This window comes from Artemia franciscana, chromosome 16 (genome assembly GCF_032884065.1).
Source record: "Artemia franciscana chromosome 16, ASM3288406v1, whole genome shotgun sequence".
Taxonomy (NCBI): Eukaryota; Metazoa; Arthropoda; class Branchiopoda; order Anostraca; family Artemiidae; genus Artemia; species Artemia franciscana.
The window spans coordinates 11,965,122-11,984,810 of NC_088878.1; the positions used below are offsets into that span (position 1 = coordinate 11,965,122).

Here is a 19,689-nt window from a genome sequence, read left to right on the forward strand (position 1 = left end):
CTTCTCAATCATGCTTTGCGAGACGATTTAGACAGCCTTAGTCTTGCAGTGTCAGCAGCGTTATAAAGTGACATCCAAGAAGATCAGGTTCTCTCGATGAACAATGCTTCTACTTTGTCTTCTATCCAAGTCCTATCAGCTGATGCTACTAAGGATGTCCTGCCATTAGCAGAGGGACTACCTGACACTGAAGCTGAATAGCCCAGGTCACTTATCAGTCAAAATCAGCTTAGTCCACAAGCTCTTTCAACAAGTTCGCGTATTCAGCTAGCTGCAAAACCAGTTATTGAGATTGACGAAGAAGTGTCTTTGATCAAAGAAAAACCCATTCTCTCTGGGTGTAATTTGGGAAATGTAAGCTTCAGTGCTCACTTGTTACCCAGGAGCTACGAGAAAGGCTAAATCAATCTTTTTGGTCGTTGGGATTTGAGGAGAAACTCAATTGGCTTAGCCATACATTACAGCCAGCAAGCCATAGCGAAGGCGAGAAAATTCTTCTATCAGAAAGAGATCTACAATGTTTTACTTCCCAGTTGATTCTGAACTGAAGCAAGTCTGCAAACAAACGTTTTTGGCAATCCTTTGCTGAAATTTCGCACGAACGAATTTCGGATTATCCGAAATCCGACAAGATCATTCAGCATGTTATTTGCAAGTACGAAGAAGATCCTCTCAAACTCAGTGGAATGGTGGACAAACGAAGAATGATTACGAGAGAGAATGCAAAGATTTATGGAGAAGCACACAGAATGCTCGTTAGAAAACACATTATGACATTTGAGCCTTCTATGACGCACTAGAGGCGCGAGCACTGTCCTAACATGAAATATCTCTCAAGAGAAATTACCACTACTTTCCCAGTACGAGATTTTAAAGAAAAAAAAGTTCGGAGTGGAGATTGTTCTGAATATATATCGCGAAGTATCTCAGTATTTCAGTAGCATTCATTCAGTGAACAACTCTCTGCGTACTTGGAGAGTTACCTATGTGAAAAACCAGTTTCTGGTTATATTTAATTAACGTATTTGAACTGGATTGCTGTTTATTACAGTGTTATAACACATTGTTATTGACTATTTTGTGGTTTACTGGATAGCAGCTTTGGATATAAGAGTACGGTAGAAATTTCTAGCAGGTCTGAAATTTGATGTTTGACTTCTTATTTTTTTAAGTTAAGTTAGCCAGTTTTGAAGTTTGAAATGAGCAAGTTTAAGAAAGGGGACTTCGCGTTGGCAAAATTCAGAAATTACCCGCTTTGGCCAGTAAGAATTGTAGACGTTAACACCCAATCAGAAAAACCATCAAAATTTCTAGTTTTCTGTTATGGATCCCATGATCTTCAGACAGTCTTAGAAGTAAATTTAGTTCTCTATGCGGAAAAGTCTAAAGAAATATGACATAAAACAGAACGGAGCGTTAACAAGACATTTCAGGAGCTGGAGATTTTCCCGGATATCTGCTTACAGTATTTAAAAAAGCTCCCTCCGCTCAAACTGGCTCAAATTCTGAAAAACCATCGGTAGCTGTTCTTGTTGAAAAGTTAGTTTCTACGGAACAGGAGTTAGCAAAAACAAAGCAAAATATGCTCAAGGACATCGGGAAATTGGTCAACACAAAAAATAGTATCAACCCAGGTACTGCTGAACAGATAATATCCCAAGTTTATGATGGATTATCAGTCGAATACAATAGAAAATTTTATAAGATTGGCAAAGTACTTAAGGGGTTAAGAGCTCAAATAGAGTCGCTGGAAAATCGTATTGCAAAAATGAAATATAGACTTGACGAGCATCAACAAGAAGCTCAGCTTGATTCCCGTGTATTTGCAGGGGTCAAACAGGCCCCTGGTGTTGACCTTGAAGTAACAATGCACAATATTATAAAGGACAAGATGGGCTTGAGTGCTCTTATGAGACACTAAATTCTTTCTATGCAACGTTTTCGTTTACCTAACCCTACAGCTTAGATTAGTGACGAAAGTCGAGTTGCCCCTGTGATTGTTAAATTTTCTAACAAAGATGTTGCGCATACTGTCTTGAAAGCGAAGTCTAAGCTACCGAAATCTGGTGTATTTGTGAATGAATATCTCACGTAGCAGCGCAAGATTATCCTGGACAGTGCCAGAGATAAGCTCGGAGCAAAGAACGTTTGGTCGGACCAAGGCTGTATTTTTGCTCGCCTACCAGGTGAAGCTTCAATACCAAGCTGTACAGATTAGTATTGTCTACATTTACATAGAAATGAAAATTTACATTTCTATGTAAATGTAAACAATACCAATCTGTACAGCATGGTATTGTCTGCGTATATTTTTTGGCTGTGGTTGCGATGCCTGTACTGTTGATGAAAAGCATGAAGAGAAGTGTTCCAAGGACACTCCCCTGAATTTCTTTACTGGTCACATTACTCTGACTACTCTGAGGGTATCACCTACTCTGACTTTTTGGGCTGTATTTCTGAGAAATGCTCAGAAGCCACTCAGCTTGGTAAATATAACATTATTAAAAGCAAACTAAATCTGAAAGAAATACTTTTATTTATATAATTCATTTTTGCAATAAGTTTATTTTTGGTAACTATGGATAAACTGAAGGCGCTCTTTTTAGATTCTTTTTTTCTATGTATTTTTCCTGTAAAATATAGCTTTATTCTAAAGTAACTAAATGTTAAAGAAACATTACTTAAGTTCTTATTGAGACGTAATGAACCAAGGAAACATCTCCGTCCAACCGACCTACTCTTGATTCTGAGCATGAAAATTGAAATCATAATAATTTCTTTGTGAACACTTTCATTTGAAATTGCTTTCGTTTAAGTACAAGGTATACTTTAACAAAGCTTAGCACAAGATCAGATTAAACTGTGACTAGTTCAGACTTTAATCCTGACAACCCAATTTGTTGTCCAAGAAGCAGTAATTAGCATGAGACTTAATTTTTAAATTTCAAAAAGTCAGTATTTAATTTGGTTTGGTAACTATTCTATGCTCAGAGAGACCTTGATTTATGTCAATAAAAGCTATAGAGCATTCTGGTTCCAATAAAGAAGGCCTTTTAGATGGATGATACAAGTAAAGGATGACCCCAGAGCTCATGGGATTTTGCTGACTAATGAATTTTATTGAGTATCATTGTATGGTGAGTGTGACCTTAATTTCTATCAATAAAGTGAAGTGAAGTGAATCGCCGAAAGACCCCTTCTGTGTTTTAACATCTCAGGGTCCATACACTTCCATAATTGGAATTTCACAATTCGCTGCGAAAAGTTTACAACGTCCTTTTTCTACCAATCAATCTCCAAAATTCACAAACTAAATTTATACTTTCAACCGATTGTTCTTCAGCTAATGCTCCTCCGAGTAATTCTTCATATAGTTTTATTCGATGCTCTCTCATAAACCTTCTAATGTCTGTCCTGTAACATTCTGTGCGGACACAATGAATGATGAAGTGTGCTAAGGTCCCTATCTGACCACAATAGATGCAATTCGGATCTTCTCCCTAGAAATGAGAAAGATATGATCCTGTAGCTGCATGTTGTGACCTAAGTCAAAATGTGATTTTTCCATCTTCTCTTGATAAACTTTCATATAACTTATTTTCAAATTTCCTACTGGTCTTCTTTGTAATCAAAAGATCTCCAGAGAGATTTCTATTTTCTTCAAAGCTAAACTGTTTTATCTGCTGCATTATTTCTTCTATCTGGAATACTATTGTTGGTGTCTTTGTTTGCATTATTTGCATGTCTGCACTGGCGGCCATTTTTGCTGCTAAATCAGCTTATTCATTACCCTCGATTTTCCTGTGACCCGGTATCCAATGAAGCGATAGCTCTATTCCTTTAGAAAGCAGTTGCTGCATGGCTACAAAGCATGAAATCACTTCTCTTGATTGATTCGCTCCATCACTGAATTCTTTTAAACAGCACTTTTAGAGTCTGTACATATTCTAACTTTATCGCCGCGTTTTCATTTTTAATATAGAAATGATACTGCTTGTCGTAGAGCAAACACTTCAGTGTCAAAATTAACATTTTTTCATGGAGACGGTAAAGTTCTTTGACATTCCACATTGGTATCCAAAACACACCTCCAACCTTGTCACTTTTTGAAGCATCAGTAAAGACGTCCATGGCTCCTGGATAGGTCATTCTTCTATCTTTAAAAGTTAAATATTCTTCAAAATTTCAATTCCACACTGAAAAATTCAGAAATAAGCAGTTTTTCTTTTGACGGGTGAACTGGAAGGAATGCTGAAATGTGGCTTGTACTGCAAATAGATCGGTTGACTGGATGACTTAAGAATCCTCAAAAAATGCACCTAGTTTTATGTATGTATTTCTTTTGAAACATAATTATACTGGATAACCATCGAAAAACAGGCACCTTTTTTTATTTTTTATTTTAGGTCATTTTCCTGTAGTCACTGTTAATTTTTTTTAACTTTTTAGGAGAAAGAGATGAAGCGACTCGCTATAAACAAGCTACCAAGCATCTACAGCCCGAAAACAACTAAGCACATAGACTTTTGTATATGTATTATTTGTCAATTCAATGATAAAAATGAAGCAGCTTTGCACACAATAACAGATGTCTCAAGAGTTAAAAAAAATATTAAGTGAAAATTGTAGCTGCAATATAAAATATCAAGCATTTAAAAAGAGTTCCAGAAACCTGACTTCGATGTAATAAATCTATTCTGGCATAGGCAGTGTCGTCAGATATTTTATAGCTGCAAATTTCATAAGGATATTGAGGAGGATACTCTCAATTCAGTGGAAATCACTCCAACTAAACTTACTCGATCAGTGTGTGTAACTAGTGACTTTGATTATAAACTGTGCTGCTTGTTTTGTACTCAGAAAGGTAGCACCAAGAAAAAGAGTCTCAATGTGCTACAGGCAAGGACAGGAAACCGCCAGTGGAACATTTTAGAACATGCAAAGACGCTTTGGCAAGATGATCCACAGCTTCTTGCAAGGTGTATGGGCCAGAATCTGATTACCAAGGAGGCAAAGTACCATCAAAAGTGTATGCTTCGGTTTCTAAAGAGGAAACCTGGCTCAAAAACGGTCTCATAATCAAAGAAGCTATAGCAGAGGAGCTCCTTCAAACCATATACCCCCGGCTTATGAAAGGAAGAATGTATTCTTCCCTGGAACTGAAAGAAGGTTTTCAGGTTTACTTATTTCTTCTGGTGTTCAATTGTGCAAATCAGACCTTAAATATTTGACCATTAGGATGAAGAATAAATATGGTGATTCCCCGCAAATCGGTGCCAAATGACAAATGGTGCAAATCAAGGACAAATGATCTATTTGTATTTGAAGGACAAAGTTTCGGCTGGAAACTCGGCCTGTTGATGAAGAAGGCAGAAGGCTCAGTTTTTGCTATTGAAAGTGATGTATCTTCTGAAGTAAGTGCCGACCCCTCCCTTTCCTCGGTACCTGCGTCTAGTGATGTATCTTCTGGAGAAAGTGACGATCCCTCCCTTTCCTCGGTAACTGCGTCTAGTGAATTAATTACTATTAACGATTCATATGGCAGAAGAAGCAGCATGAGAATGCGATCAAATTCGGGCTCATATTCAGATCGTGACGATCTGAGGAGCTTCTGTTATGTTGCCATGAGACTTCAAAATAAAATAAAAGAGACAGCCAAAGTTCTCGGCCAAAATAAAGAAGACATGAAAACATCTTCAGAGTTTGCCAGCTCTATGATTCCTCCGTGCTGTTTAATTTATTGGCCTTCCTCGTCGGTGACATGAATCAGCCTTCAGCAGAATATAAAGATAGATATGCCGTTACTCCAGATGTGGACCGTAAAGTCTTGAACCTGACTCAACACATTCTTTTTTAAATTGGAAAAATAGAAACGTCAAAACACACTAGTCTTGGATTCTATGTATACCACAAAACTCGTAGCAAAACCCTTCTCAAAATTCTGAACAAATCGGGCAGGACTGTCAGCTCTTGCACAGTGCATCGGATTCTGACTACGAAGGCACTAAATGTGGAAAAAGAAGTTTCTTCCAATGGCATATACAACCCAGAGGGAATAGAAGCTGGTCATTTCGTTCACTTTGCCATGGACAATCTAGACTTTGAGGTAAGTCAAAACATCTTTTAAAATTTAACTGAAAACCAACATCTGTTACAATTTAACTGAATTTTTTTTTAAATTTAATTGAAAAGCCAGAATAGGCTTTTTACAAGAAAGTCTTCCTGCTTGCATCTCTTTTTAAGAACCTTATATCTTAGATTGCATTTACAACTTTGGTTTTCTCGTAATTGCTAGTTCCATACATCTCCAAGACAGAGTTTAAGATTTTTTAGAGATATTGTGCTGTTATGTATTGAAATATATTTTCTAATCATGTTAAACCTCTCAAGATAATACAAAATAAAGCTATACGAATGCTGGGTACTTTTCTCCGTCATCCTACACGGCTTCAAAATCTTTCAGAAACAGGGACATTTTTTTTTATTTCTAAACATGATAAACTTCAGGCAACTTTGCAGTTATCGCTTTGGCATTATGATATGCAATCCCCGGTGACTTATTTTTATGATTTAAATAATGTTTTTGCCTCTTTGTCGGCTCCGATTTTTTTTTTAAGATTTCAAATTGCTTTGATAGCAAATAAATTTCAATTAAACCATAAATCTAAAATTTTAAATAATAGATCTCTTCTAAAGAAAAAATTGCTGGAATCAAAAAATTGCATATTATTTAGGTTTTTTTATGGGAATAGCTGATTTTTTTCAATGATATTTTAAAAAAATCCATTTTCCAGTTTAATTTTGTTTTTCTTTTGCTCAATATTTAGTTCTTAAAAACCCGGTTTCTTCAAACTCTCCTCTTTGCCGGGTTTATCATATTTAGGTGTAAATTTTTGCCACTAATAAACCTATAACATAAACTAAATATTTTTTTGCGCTCTTTGAGCACGTGTTATAGTGTTGTGAAATTGAACCATTCTGGTCCTAGACGGATCACAAGTAATTCACAGGGGAAAGTCTACAAGTCTATATTTCACTGAAAGCAGCTCCGTTGAATTTGCTAGTACTCATGCTTTGCTTCTTCCAGGGACAAACTGATGATGGAAGATCTTCCCATGTAACAACTATGATTGCGATCCAGCCATCAGGATCTGCCCGCATGGATGCAAACACTTCTTCCTTGAATTTCCGAGCTAGAAGCCGATCTCTGACTACCTCAAATTTGACGAGCGGAGATTTTCCCAGATTTTATCTGAAGCGATTGAAGCAGCTACAACCGACTGATTTTCAGCTGAGTGGCATCCGGGGGGACGGAAATGTTTCTCTTTTTACTGATTTTCTTGTGTGGATGATGTACAGAGTTGTGCCTAGCACATTAGTGAATGTTTCCCTTCCGGAGAACATTTGTGTTCCAAGTCTAAAGAAGTTTTGTGACCCAGGAATCAGTGACTGTATACCAATTTCGAAAATTGCCTACTTACCTGTAATATCCAGTGCACCATCAAACCCACTTGTAGTAGCTCACGCCCTAGACATGTTGCAACTAACAGCTGCATCTCTTCACCAGCCATATACTGTGATCAACCTGTGATTTGGCCGTTTATGAAATAATTGTATCACTGAAGGAAAGATGTCCTCAGAAGTACAATAATATTGACGCAAGACTAGGAGGCTTACATATCTGCATGAACTTTCTTGGTGTGATTGGATACTTAATACAAAGTTCAGGACTGGAAGAGCTACTTAGTGAGGCCTCAATCTTACTTCCCGGTACGGCTAAGAAAGCAATGGTGGGTAAGCCCTTCTATCGTTGTGTGAGGGCACATTTGATCGTCTTGGAAGCTCTTTCAGGGCTGCACTGGAACTCGTTTGAGTCCTATTGTATCTCTAGCTGCACAGGTTCATCTGTATTTGACGACATAGCAGGAATAATAGCTTCTGCAACTGATGGAAGACTTATTCAAGTTGAGCTTTCTACCCATCTAAATTCACTTACGTCTCCCATTGCTGAGTTTGACAATTCAATCAACACTTACCCAACTTCGAAGCTTTGGTTACAGTACATTCGAATGGTCTTAATTATGCTCCAATGTCTTTTGGCTGACCGCTGTGGGAACTGGGACTTGCACTTGAAAGCAATCAGAATGATGCCTCCCTTTATGGCATCTACAGGCCACAATAAGTACGCAATTTATCTCACAATGTATTTGCAAGACATGGAGCGTGTACCCGAACAACTTCGCGAGCAGTTATTGCAGGGCCACATTACAGTGGAAAGATCTGTTGGTTCAGACAACGCAGTTTCTCCAGACCATGCCTTGGAATCAAGTCTGAACCTTGAGGCAAAACAAAAAGGCGGCATCAAAGGACTAACTCTGAATGGCACTGCGGTCGCCAAGTAGATATCTACCTTTTCATTTTGCGCAAATGTATCAGCCTCACTGTGTAAACTAGCTGGAATAAACGGAAACAGCGAGTATGATGGATCCAAGAAGGCGGACTTTCAAAAGAAAATTTTCTCTTGAAGACTATGTCACTAGTTGAAATATAACTTGTGAATATCATGACTAGTGAGGTTGCTAAAAATTCAATCCGAGATAGTCTTTTGGCTGCTGAAGAAAACGGCCTAAGAGCCGTTGAAGCATTTGTCAACCAAACCCCTTTTCGAAAATTAAGGTGGCGACTATGGCTAATAGTTTGAAGAAGGGTAAAGAGCAGAAGAAGAAAGCATTAGCTGCATCCAAGAGGAACTAGAAGTGACTAAAAAGATACCACTTGCTTGTGGTAGCACTCCCGCTACGTCTTTGTCAGTACTGCGTAGATTGATGCCCAATGGACTCCTTTCAGTATCATCTGCTTTATTTGAAAGAACAGGCACTGGTGCTAGATTTGGTTCCGAACGGGTTCCAAAGCTGCACTTATAGGTTCAATACGAATACCTAGTGCAATTGATTCTTGGCCTATGAACGTCACTCGAAGACCTGAGGCAAAGCAGGCAGTCTTGCTAGACTCTATGGCATTCATAAGGAATAATTTCGTCGAAAACCGAAACCTTCGAGAATTCTGCATGTAGAATGTTGCGAAACATAACTAAAGAATTGACAGATTTGATTAAACTGCACATCATATCAGACAGATACGATGGCCTGCATTTGATAAAGAACCCAGAGGGATGTCCTATTATCCTAAAAAACAGCAGCGGCTGTCATAGTAGAAGGGGCGAGGGCACTATCAGAACATTCGTAACCTCTCGATCTGTGACCTTGGAAAACTGGGAGCTTATGCTGACACAGTCATTGACGAAGGCGACAATTGCTGAGGTTATATTTGAAATTTGGAAAGAGAAAACAGGTAGAAAACACACCCTTTCCGCTGGGGCTTGCTGGTGGGTTTAGTGATAGACATGAAGTCCATGTAAAAGGTCTACCATTTGATGTTTGCTCTGAACTTACTGAGAGCCTAGCGAGCACACATGAGGAAGCTGATAGGAGGCTGGTATTACATGTGGCTTATTGTTTTCGCAGGGGTTATTAGCAGGTGATAGTGAAAGCCAACAACACAGATATTTTGGCCATGCTTATTCAGCATTTCAAGATTATGACTTTTAAGTGCACCACATCCAATCCTGAGCTGTACCTCAAGTTTAGAGATAAAACATTCCCGATCCACCAAGTAGTGAAAAAGATTCCGGTCGCCGTCACAAACACTATTACCTTTCTTCACTGTTTTCCCGGCTGTGACACTGTGAGCTTCTTCTATTCAAAAGGCAAAAAGACTGTCTTTACTGTGGCTCTGAAAGCCAGTGTCCTAGACGAGCTGGAAAAGTTAATAGTGAAGGTGATTAGTGCGCCCCAGTGTTTAACAGAGTTTCTGGATGACCTAGCAAACATTTTTAGAAAAATTGTTATTGATGCCTACGGTAAGCGATATGAATAGTTTTCCATTTTAAATGATCCGCAAGTTCACTTATTTCACAAGAAAAGCAGTTTGAAGTGCCTTCCACCAACAGAAAACACTTTCAAATAACATGTGAAAAGAGCTGTCTTTCAGTGATCTTTGATGCTGCAAGCCTCAGAAGCGCGGCCATATATTCACAACCCATTGCATTTCGGGTGGACATATAGCCATGCAGATGGGGTCATTCCAATAACTATAACGCATCTGCAGTGGCCTTCGACAGTCAAAACTGTGCCCAAATCATGCTCTTGCAAAAATGGATGTGCAGAACGTTGCTCATGTTCTTTTGATGGGAAGTGTGATCTACTTTGCTCATATGGTGGCAACTATTCAATAGATTCGGATGAAGAATAAAGAAAAGTGAGTTTCTCATGTATGTCTTGCCTGCCTTACCATTTCCTATCTTATTTTTCCTATGTTTAAATGGAAATCGTGACTTATCTGGAATTCAAAATCGATTAATCAACTGATCTCTAAGATAATCGAAGCTTGTTCAGCCAGTCATCTTTAATGTGACAAATCCGAGTATGATTTAGCTTCACATATAGTTTTCAGTTGGATAGTAGCCTACTTTTATCGAAACTCTTCAACCCCCTTTATGAAACTTCTTCTGAATCCTTCTTTCTTTTAAGAAGCTTTTTTGAGATGCTTGTTGAGAACTTTCTTGATGTATAATCGAACGTTTGTCTTTTAGGACGTTAATGCTGCTAGCCAGTGAAGCACGGTCATTTATTCAAGCATTATTTGGGAATCATAATGACTAGAATAGTTTTTGATTTTATTTATTTAAGCAATATATTGGATATGTATCTGTCCTTAACCAGTAAGCGTGTCCGATTTGATGTCTTTTTTTGGGGGGGGGGATGAATCGTTTCGTTGTGAGTATGATTGATTTCGGCTAGATTTCATTTTTCAAACTAGTGAACCTGACAACAGCACTTGTTACTGAAGGGAAAGTATTCGATTGTATTAGGCATCGATTCTACCTTAAGCACCCATTTCCGAACGCTGCTCCCGGCATATTCGTAATAAGCGGGTTCGATTTGATGGGAAATTTTTCAACCTACTTTTCAACCTAGTGTACCTTTTGGGTGAGGGAGGTGTCACATTTTCCGGACCTGGCGCCCGGACTATTGATAGTCCGCTCATTGTAAGTAGAAAATTTGTGTTTGTTGGTTTCTTAATACCAAATATGAGACGGATTATATCACTTTGTGTTTTATCAATTTTTTGTATATGGGTCAGAAGTACCATAAGCGATCAGGCCAAAATAAATATGGGGTCTTATATGTGATTTATAAAATTGGAGTAATATTTTCTTATTACAGCCCAAGGTATGGCTAGTAGTCTTTTATTATTCTTATTTTTCTATAGCATTTTTTCATTTTGTTTGTGATGTGAAGGTTGAAATTAAGTTTTTGGTCAACTGTGAGGCCTTTGTAATTGATTCGATTCTCCTCAAGGATAATTATTCTATGTGGTGTTAGCCTTGTGTTAAGATTATTTCGCTTGTGGTGGAACTGAATGATTTTCGACTTGGTGGGTGGGTTAGGTAAACCAGAATTTTGAGAAAGCTTTTCAAATTGAAAAAGTGGTATTTGCAACTTTGAATGTCCAATCTCAAAGGTTTCGCCAGTTGCCCATAATAGTAGATCATCACAATATTGTAAATTGGCATGTGGGAGGGTCGTGTCCCAGATAAATAAGGAAAAGAGGATGGAGCTCAGGACTTCACCCTGTGGAAGATTTTTGGTTATTGTAGTTTTGAGTGAGGAGGCTGAACTTACGCACACAATGTAACTTCGATTTTCTATGAAAATTTTTGAGAAGGATACAAGCTTGGGAGGTAATCTAAGATGTGCAAGATTAACTAAAAGAATTCTGGGGGTTAACATTGTGATTTGACCCTTCAAAGCATAGGAATGCAGCAATTATTTTCGGATAGGGATTCATTTATTGCATTTGTTAACAATATAAAAGCATCTGCCGAGGAGTGGTGTTTCCCGAAGCCAGTTTGAGCATGAGGTATCATATTATTCTTCTCAACAAATCAGCAGCCTATGATAAATCATCTTCTCCATTACTTTTCCCAGCAGAGGAGTACTCATTATAGGTTTGTATGACTCAGGGTGATATTTAGGTTAATTTTTATTTAAAATTGTTAGAAGAGATGGAATTTTCCAAACATCAGGAAATGTGGATATGGCCCATGCATGGTTATAACAATATAGGAGTTCCTATTTGTACAAAGGGGTAAGATTCTCTACCCATTTGGGGTGTGAATTATCATAACTACTTGTAGCATTGGCCGTGATATTTTGTACTGCATTGTTCAGTTCATGTATTGCGAATGGACAGTTTATATTCTCTGATCCTGGGCGGGGCTGGTAAATTTGACTTCAAATCAAGATTTGAGTGGTGATACTGTTACTATATTATGTTATTTTTTGAGAAAATGATTGCAAATAATTTTGTGTTTTCAATATCATTGTCATAATGGGTATTATAATATAATAGTTCAAACTGGAGTGGGTCGGGGGTTGTTTTTTCCCACAGATTTTAGATATAAGTTTATATTTAAATGGCTCACATATTTCTCTGGAAAGACTATTTGCAAAATTATCCCAGTAATCGTATTTGGAATTTATTATAATTCTCTTGAGATTAGCATCTGCTTGTAATTTACTTAAATATGTAGGAGGATATGTTTTTTTGGCATATTCTCCTAACTATGTGTTTGTTCTTCATTTCATTGTGCATTCTTTTGTCTACCATGCTTTAGGAGTGTGTTTAGGGATTGTTTTCCTTGGTGTTGTTTTGAGGATAGCATGAACAGCTGTATTTGTTAGTATGGATTTCATAACTTCAGCATGTGTGTCAGGTGTTAAAAGTGAGGTGTATGATTCTTGGGTTAGACTTAAAATTCATCATTAAGCTTATTTTTAGACCCATTTGCCCAATTAGTCCAATTTGCTTTGGTGTTGATATTTTTACGGGTATGTGGCAGAATTATCGATGGTTCATTTAATGAGGAAACTACGGCAAAATCATCAGAGCCAAGATTATCAATTTCTTTATATAAATTTTGTTCAAAATATTTATTGACACAAATTGTAGGTCAATTGCTTAGAATTTACCACTTTCGGTGTTAAAATATGTATTTACATTTGGAGGGGCAGTAACTGCGAATTCAGTATTATTTGATATTAAACTTTCAATATGCTAACCAGCTTTATTTGCTGGCTTGTCCTCCCAAAGCAGGCTGTGGGCATTAAAATCCCCGTATATAATTATATTTTTTAAAATATTACAATTAGTTATATAGCTGAAGAAGTCCATGGAATATGTAGTCTGGCGATTAGGGTTATAAAAACTTAAAATGTAAGTTTTGGTATTGTATAGCCAAACATTGATTCCAATGGTATGAACATCATTTAAAAAATCTGGAAAATCAATACTACAAAATTTAATGTCATTAATTATCATCAAAGCTACACAACCTCCTTCTCTCTCTGAAGACCTATCCTATATCAGGATAATGTATCCTGGAAACTTGGTTTGTCGGTTTTAAGTCAAATGGGTTTCCTGAAGACAAGCAATATCAACGGAATTATTATTCTTAAGAAATATTAGTTCATTTAACTTATTTTCTGAAAGTGACCTTACAGTCTACTGAAGTATTCAGATATGCTGCTTTGTTGTTTTAGTTTTCATAATGCTGTGTGCCAATGTTTAGCTTTGCTAAGAGCAGAGCAAGCTCTTTTTTTGCTTGGATAAGCATGTGAATAGGTAAGTACCAATTTGCCAATTTATTTGTTATTTTTCCTTTTTGTGCATTTGTAGGTTTATTGACTGGAAAGCATTAGAGTTTAGTATAAAGAAGCATATATTAGTTGTTAGATTGTTTGGAATTTCATCTGGCTTTTTGTTGATTAGGGGATTAATTCCTGGTAATGCTTCTATTCCTTTCTGCTTGTGAGGGGTGTAACGACTAATCTTCTATCATTAGTTGCAGAGGCTCGTTGGCTTGTTCTTGGTGACTCTCTCTGATTAGAATGTCAGCTGGGTTGTTTTGAAAATTGGAGGGCAGCTAGGCCTCCTTCCCCACCCCTTATTTCTCAAAATCGTCTGATCAAAACTAAGAGAAAGCCATTTAGTAAAAAAAAATTAATAAACAAATTTCATTTCAATAATTTATGTGCGGATAGCCAAAATGAAACATGCATTAATTCAAAAACGTTCAGAAATTAAATAAAAAACTAGTTTTTTTTAACTGAAAGTAAGGACCGACATTAAAACTTAAAACGAACAGAAATTACTCCGTATATGAAATGAGTTGTTCCCTCTGCAATCCCTCGCTCTTTACGCTAAAGTCTGACTCTTTGCCACAATTCTACTTTTTAAAACAATTAAAAGCTTTAGCGTAAAGAGCGAGGCGTTGAGGAGGGGACAACCCATTTCATATACGGAGTAATTTCTGTTCGTTTTAAGTTTTAATGTCGCTCCTTACTTTCAGGTAAAAAAACTAGTTTTTTTATTTAATTTAATGAAGGTAGACTGTATTTATATCTTTTCTTGGTGGGTTATTTGCATTTAGCTTTAACGTCTTGTTTTTCGGGACATACTTTAACTTTAATGCAATAATTTCTTCGGTTTCACCTTCGGATTGAGTATCATCCGTAGGTAGTCACAGGGGGGTTTTTCCCATAAGGTATTCAAATTCATAACTAAATCTTGAATTTTAGGATCCAGCGTTTAAGTTTGCCAGTCGACTACCTAAAAGTTTGTAAATATTGTAGACTTTTATGGTCTAAATGTAGCTTAAATTTTCTACCTACTAAATAATGTCGACATTTGTCCAGGTGGTGAACTATTGACAATATTTCAAGTTGGGTAGCTGAATAATAGCTGTCTCCTGAAGTTAGGGTATGAGATGCCTTAGCTATTACTTTTTCTTCTCCGTTTATTATTTGGGAGAGGATTTCCCCTCTTCCCTTGTTTGAGGCTTCTGTTGTGACAGTGAATTTCCTGATTCGAAGTAAGGTAATGATAAGATAGGTTCTGAAATAAGTGTTTTCTTCAGATTATGTAAGTAATCTTGAGTTTGTTCAGACTAAATAAATTTTTGGGGCATCGTCGTATAAGGTCAGTTAGCGGCTTCGCTACCTGTGCGTAATTTCGTACGAATCTTTGAAAAACAGCCCATCAACCACAGAATTCCTCGTAATTTTTTAATGGTTCTGGGTGGGGCTAAGATTTTTGACTGATTTTACCTTCTTGTGATCTGGTGATATTTGGCCTTTGTGTTACAACTACTCCTAAGAACTTGATTTTTGTTTAAATATTTACTTGTTTTCGGTCTACATTTCCTTCCAAGAATTTTTTGAACACTTTTTCTAGGGTAATTAAATGGTCTTCTGAAATCTTATCCATGAAAATTAGATCATCAACGAAATGATCTATTTTATTTCGACCTCTTAACAAGTGAATTAATGGTCTACACAATGTGCTTGAGCTTGTTTTGAGTCCAAAAGGCACTCATAAATATTTATAATTAGTCGCATTCTTTTATACAGAACGCAGTTTTATATACATCATCCCCAGCTATTTTTACTTAGTGGTATCCCTGTGTAAAATCTAGGGAAGTAAAAATTTTATTTTTATATGAAATAGAGTCTAGTATTTCATCTATTCTACATACAGGAAATTTTGGCACTAACCACTTGTTTGTTTGGGACTCTATATTCTACTACTAATCTATGACAATTATGTTTGTTTGGGACTAGAATCACGGGTGCAGAGTGTGGACTTATACTAGGTCTTATTATTTCATTTTTTTAAGCTTCTGGATTTTGCTTATGAGCCATTCCTTATGCTGGCATGGAATGTGTTTCTAATATTGATCATATGATAAGTTCGCAGCTAGAATGCTCGATCATTGATGTTGATGTTGAGACTGATGACATTCACCATCTATTGCTTTCATTTACTGCTAAACTGAAATTTCACCTTTGCAATGTTGCCCCTATTGGAAATTCTAAATGGTTTAAACGTAGTAATTGAAAAAGAGCCAATATTGCTTTATATATATTGTCTTTATCTACATTGCTTAGTTGTATTCGTGTGCCTTACCATCTATTCCAATTGCAAGTAAACGGTAGTAAGCGTGCTACTTGAAAACATGCTACTTCTAAGATTAAAAGAACAGGCATTAACATTTTAAAAACAAATCAAAAATACCATAGGCACAGAAGCCACCTCTACAATGAACTCAATAAACTACTACAACAAGCTTTTCAAAAAGATTAATTGAAACTAGTTCATTGAACAAATTGAAACATGGAATAATTACATTCAAAACACCACAAACTGAGAGAATATTTAAATAAAATTCAAATTTCAATGGAAGCACAAAACGGCCCAAGTGAAGGGGAACTTTTGGAACAATAATATTCAATGCATTCAAACAAGGGCTATACCGTAAATTATATCGCTATTGATTGCAAAAAAATTAAAGATCTGGATCTAGCAGTTCAAGTGGTAGAAAGAGCGTGTGAAATAGACTTGATTGTCTTACAAAACCAAAACCTAAAACAAATTAAGTAGACACAAAAACTCCTAAGGCCTCAATGGATCCTCCTCTGAGAATCCTCACTTTTATCAAGAGAATCTTCGCTAAAACCTAATCGAAATCAAACCCGAACCCCGAAAACTCCAAGACTAGTACATGTTTTCCCCAATAACCAATTAGGATCACCAGCAGCGATCAACCCTCAAGGAGTTACACTTGTGACCGATTAAGCCATATAGCCAGAAATTGTTTCACAAACAACAATTAGAACCCAAATTTTAAAGGGATAAGCAATCGTTTGTCCAAAGGAACAAACTATAGTGGGAACACAGCAAGAGGTGATCAAGATAGCACCTCTTTAACAAGAGGTAAATACCTAAACTCAAACCAAAATTTTCAACTTAATAGACTTTAGTATCCTTGAAGAACAACTAAAACTGAAGTTTTCTCGTGGCATCTTTTCCGATGATTTTCATATTTGAGAGGACATTATTCGTCATATATTGCAACGAGAACGTTCATATAGATTTTAATAAATATTTAAAGATTTTAGTAGAATATTTGTGTTTCAGCACTTATTGACTCAGGAGCAATGGTAAATGTAATAAATGCATCCATGTATGACAAATTGTCCTACTAAACTAAACAACGAATAAGTAATATATGTCCTAGCCTGTTTTTTGCAATCAATAGTCGATATAATTTAGGGTTGAGCCCTTGTTGAATGCATTGAGCACTATATTGCATAAAGCTTCCCTCCAAACTGGCCGTATCGTGCTTCCGAGTACAAAACAAGCAGCACAGTTTATAATCAAAGTCACTAGTTACACACACACTGATCGAGTAAGTTTAGTTGGAGTGATTTCCACTGAATTGAGAGTATCCTCCTCAATATCCTTATGAAATTTGCAGCTATAAAATATCTGGCGACACTGCCTATTCCAGAATAGATTTATTACATCGAAGTCAGGTTTCTGGAACTCTTTTTAAATGCTTGATATTTTATATTGCAGCTACTATTTTCACTTAATATTTTTTTTAACTCTTGAGACATCTGTTATTGTGTGCAAAGCTGCTTCATTTTTATCATTGAATTAGACATACAAAAGTCTATGTGCTTAGTTGTTTTCGGGCTGTAGATGCTTGGTAGGTTGTTTATAGCGAGTCGCTTCATCTCTTTCTCCTAAAAAGTTAAAAAAAATTAACAGTGACTACAGGAAAAAAGGGTGCCTGTTTTTCGATGGTTATCCAGTATAATTATGTTTCAAAAGAAATACATACATAAAACTAGGTGAATTTTTTGAGGATTCTTAAGTCATCCAGTCAACCGATCTATTTGCAGTATAAGCCGCTTTTTTAGCATTCCATCCAGTTCACCCGTCAAAAGAAAAACTGCTTATTTCTGAATTTTTCAGTGTGGAATTGAAATTTTGAAGAATATTTAACTTTTATAGATAGAAGAATGACCTACCCAGGAGCCATGAACGTCTTTACTGATGCTTCAAAAAGTGACAAGGTTGGAGGTGTGTTTTGGATACCAATGTGGAATGTCAAAGAACTTTACCGTCTCCATGAAAAAATGTTAATTTTGACACTGAAGTGTTAGCTCTACGACAAGCAGTATCATTTCTATATTAAAAATGACAACGCGGGGATAAAGTTAGAATATGTACAGACTCTGAAAGTGCTGTTTAAAAGAATTCAGTGATGGAGCGAATCAATCAAGAGAAGTGATTTCATGCTTTGTAGCCATGCAACAACTGCTTTCTAAAGGAATAGAGCTGTCGCTTCATTGGATACCGGGTCACAGGAAAATCGAGGGTTATGAATAAGCTGATTTAGTAGCGAAAATGGCCGCCAGTGCAGACATGCAAATAATGCAAACAACGACACCAACAATAGTATTCCAGATAGAAGAAATAATGCAGCAGATAAAACAGTTTAGCTTTGAAGAAAATAGAAATCTCTCTGGAGATCTTTTGATTACAAAGAAGACCAGTAGGAAATTTGAAAATAAGTTATATGAAAGTTTATCAAGAGAAGATGGAAAAATCACATTTTGACTTAGGTCACAACATGCAGCTACAGGATCATATCTTTCTCGTTTCTAGGGAGAAGATCCGAATTGCATCTATTGTGGTCAGATAGGGACCTTAGCACACTTCTTCATTCATTGTGTCCGCACAGAATGTTACAGGACAGACATCAGAAGGTTTATGAGAGAGCATCGAATAAAACTATATGAAGAATTACTCGGAGGAGCATTAGCTGAAGAACAATCGGTTGAAAGTATAAATTTAGTTTGTGAATTTTGGAGATTGATTGGTAGAAAAAGGACGTTGTAAACTTTTCGCAGCGAATTGTGAAATTCCAATTATGGAAGTGTATGGACCCTGAGATGTTAAAACACAGAAGGGGTCTTTCGGCGATTCACTTCACTTCACTTTATTGATAGAAATTAAGGTCACACTCACCATACAATGATACTCAATAAAATTCATTAGTCAGCAAAATCCCATGAGCTCTGGGGTCATCCTTTACTTGTATCATCCATCTAAAAGGCCTTCTTTATTGGAACCAGAATGCTCTATAGCTTTTATTGACATAAATCAAGGTCTCTCTGAGCATAGAATAGTTACCAAACCAAATTAAATACTGACTTTTTGAAATTTAAAAATTAAGTCTCATGCTAATTACTGCTTCTTGGACAACAAATTGGGTTGTCAGGATTAAAGTCTGAACTAGTCACAGTTTAATCTGATCTTGTGCTAAGCTTTGTTAAAGTATACCTTGTACTTAAACGAAAGCAATTTCAAATGAAAGTGTTCACAAAGAAATTATTATGATTTCAATTTTCATGCTCAGAATCAAGAGTAGGTCGGTTGGACGGAGATGTCCCCTTGTGTATGGACCCTGAGGTGTTAAAACACAGAAGGGGTCTTTCGGCGATTCACTTCACTTCACTTTATTGATAGAAATTAAGGTCACACTCACCATACAAAGATTACTCAATAAAATATCATTAGTCAGCAAAATCCCATGAGCTCTGGGGTCATCCTTTACTTGTATCATCCATCTAAAAGGCCTTCTTTATTGGAACCAGAATGCTCTATAGCTTTTATTGACATAAATCAAGGTCTCTCTGAGCATAGAATAGTTAC

At 36.6% G+C, this 19,689-nt stretch overlaps 1 protein-coding gene across 2 annotated transcripts; it reads left to right on the forward strand.

Annotated features, from left to right (window-relative positions):
* Window positions 1-5,426: 5,426 nt before the first annotated feature.
* LOC136037081 (uncharacterized) lies at window positions 5,427-8,722 on the forward strand. 2 transcript variants are annotated; one of them, XM_065719531.1, is made up of 2 exons: window positions 5,427-6,106; window positions 7,088-8,722. In XM_065719531.1, exon 2 carries the CDS (start codon window positions 7,686-7,688, stop codon window positions 8,400-8,402), a length of 717 nt encoding a protein of 238 aa, XP_065575603.1. In that variant the 5' UTR covers window positions 5,427-6,106; window positions 7,088-7,685; the 3' UTR covers window positions 8,403-8,722. Both variants share the same exon structure in this region, with proteins under 2 accessions (XP_065575603.1, XP_065575604.1).
* The last annotated feature ends 10,967 nt before the right edge of the window (window positions 8,723-19,689 follow it).

Coding starts and splice junctions, on each gene's coding strand:
- LOC136037081 (XM_065719531.1), top strand. CDS start 7,686: ATGAACTTTCTTGGTGTGATTGGATACTTAATACAAAGTTCAGGACTG.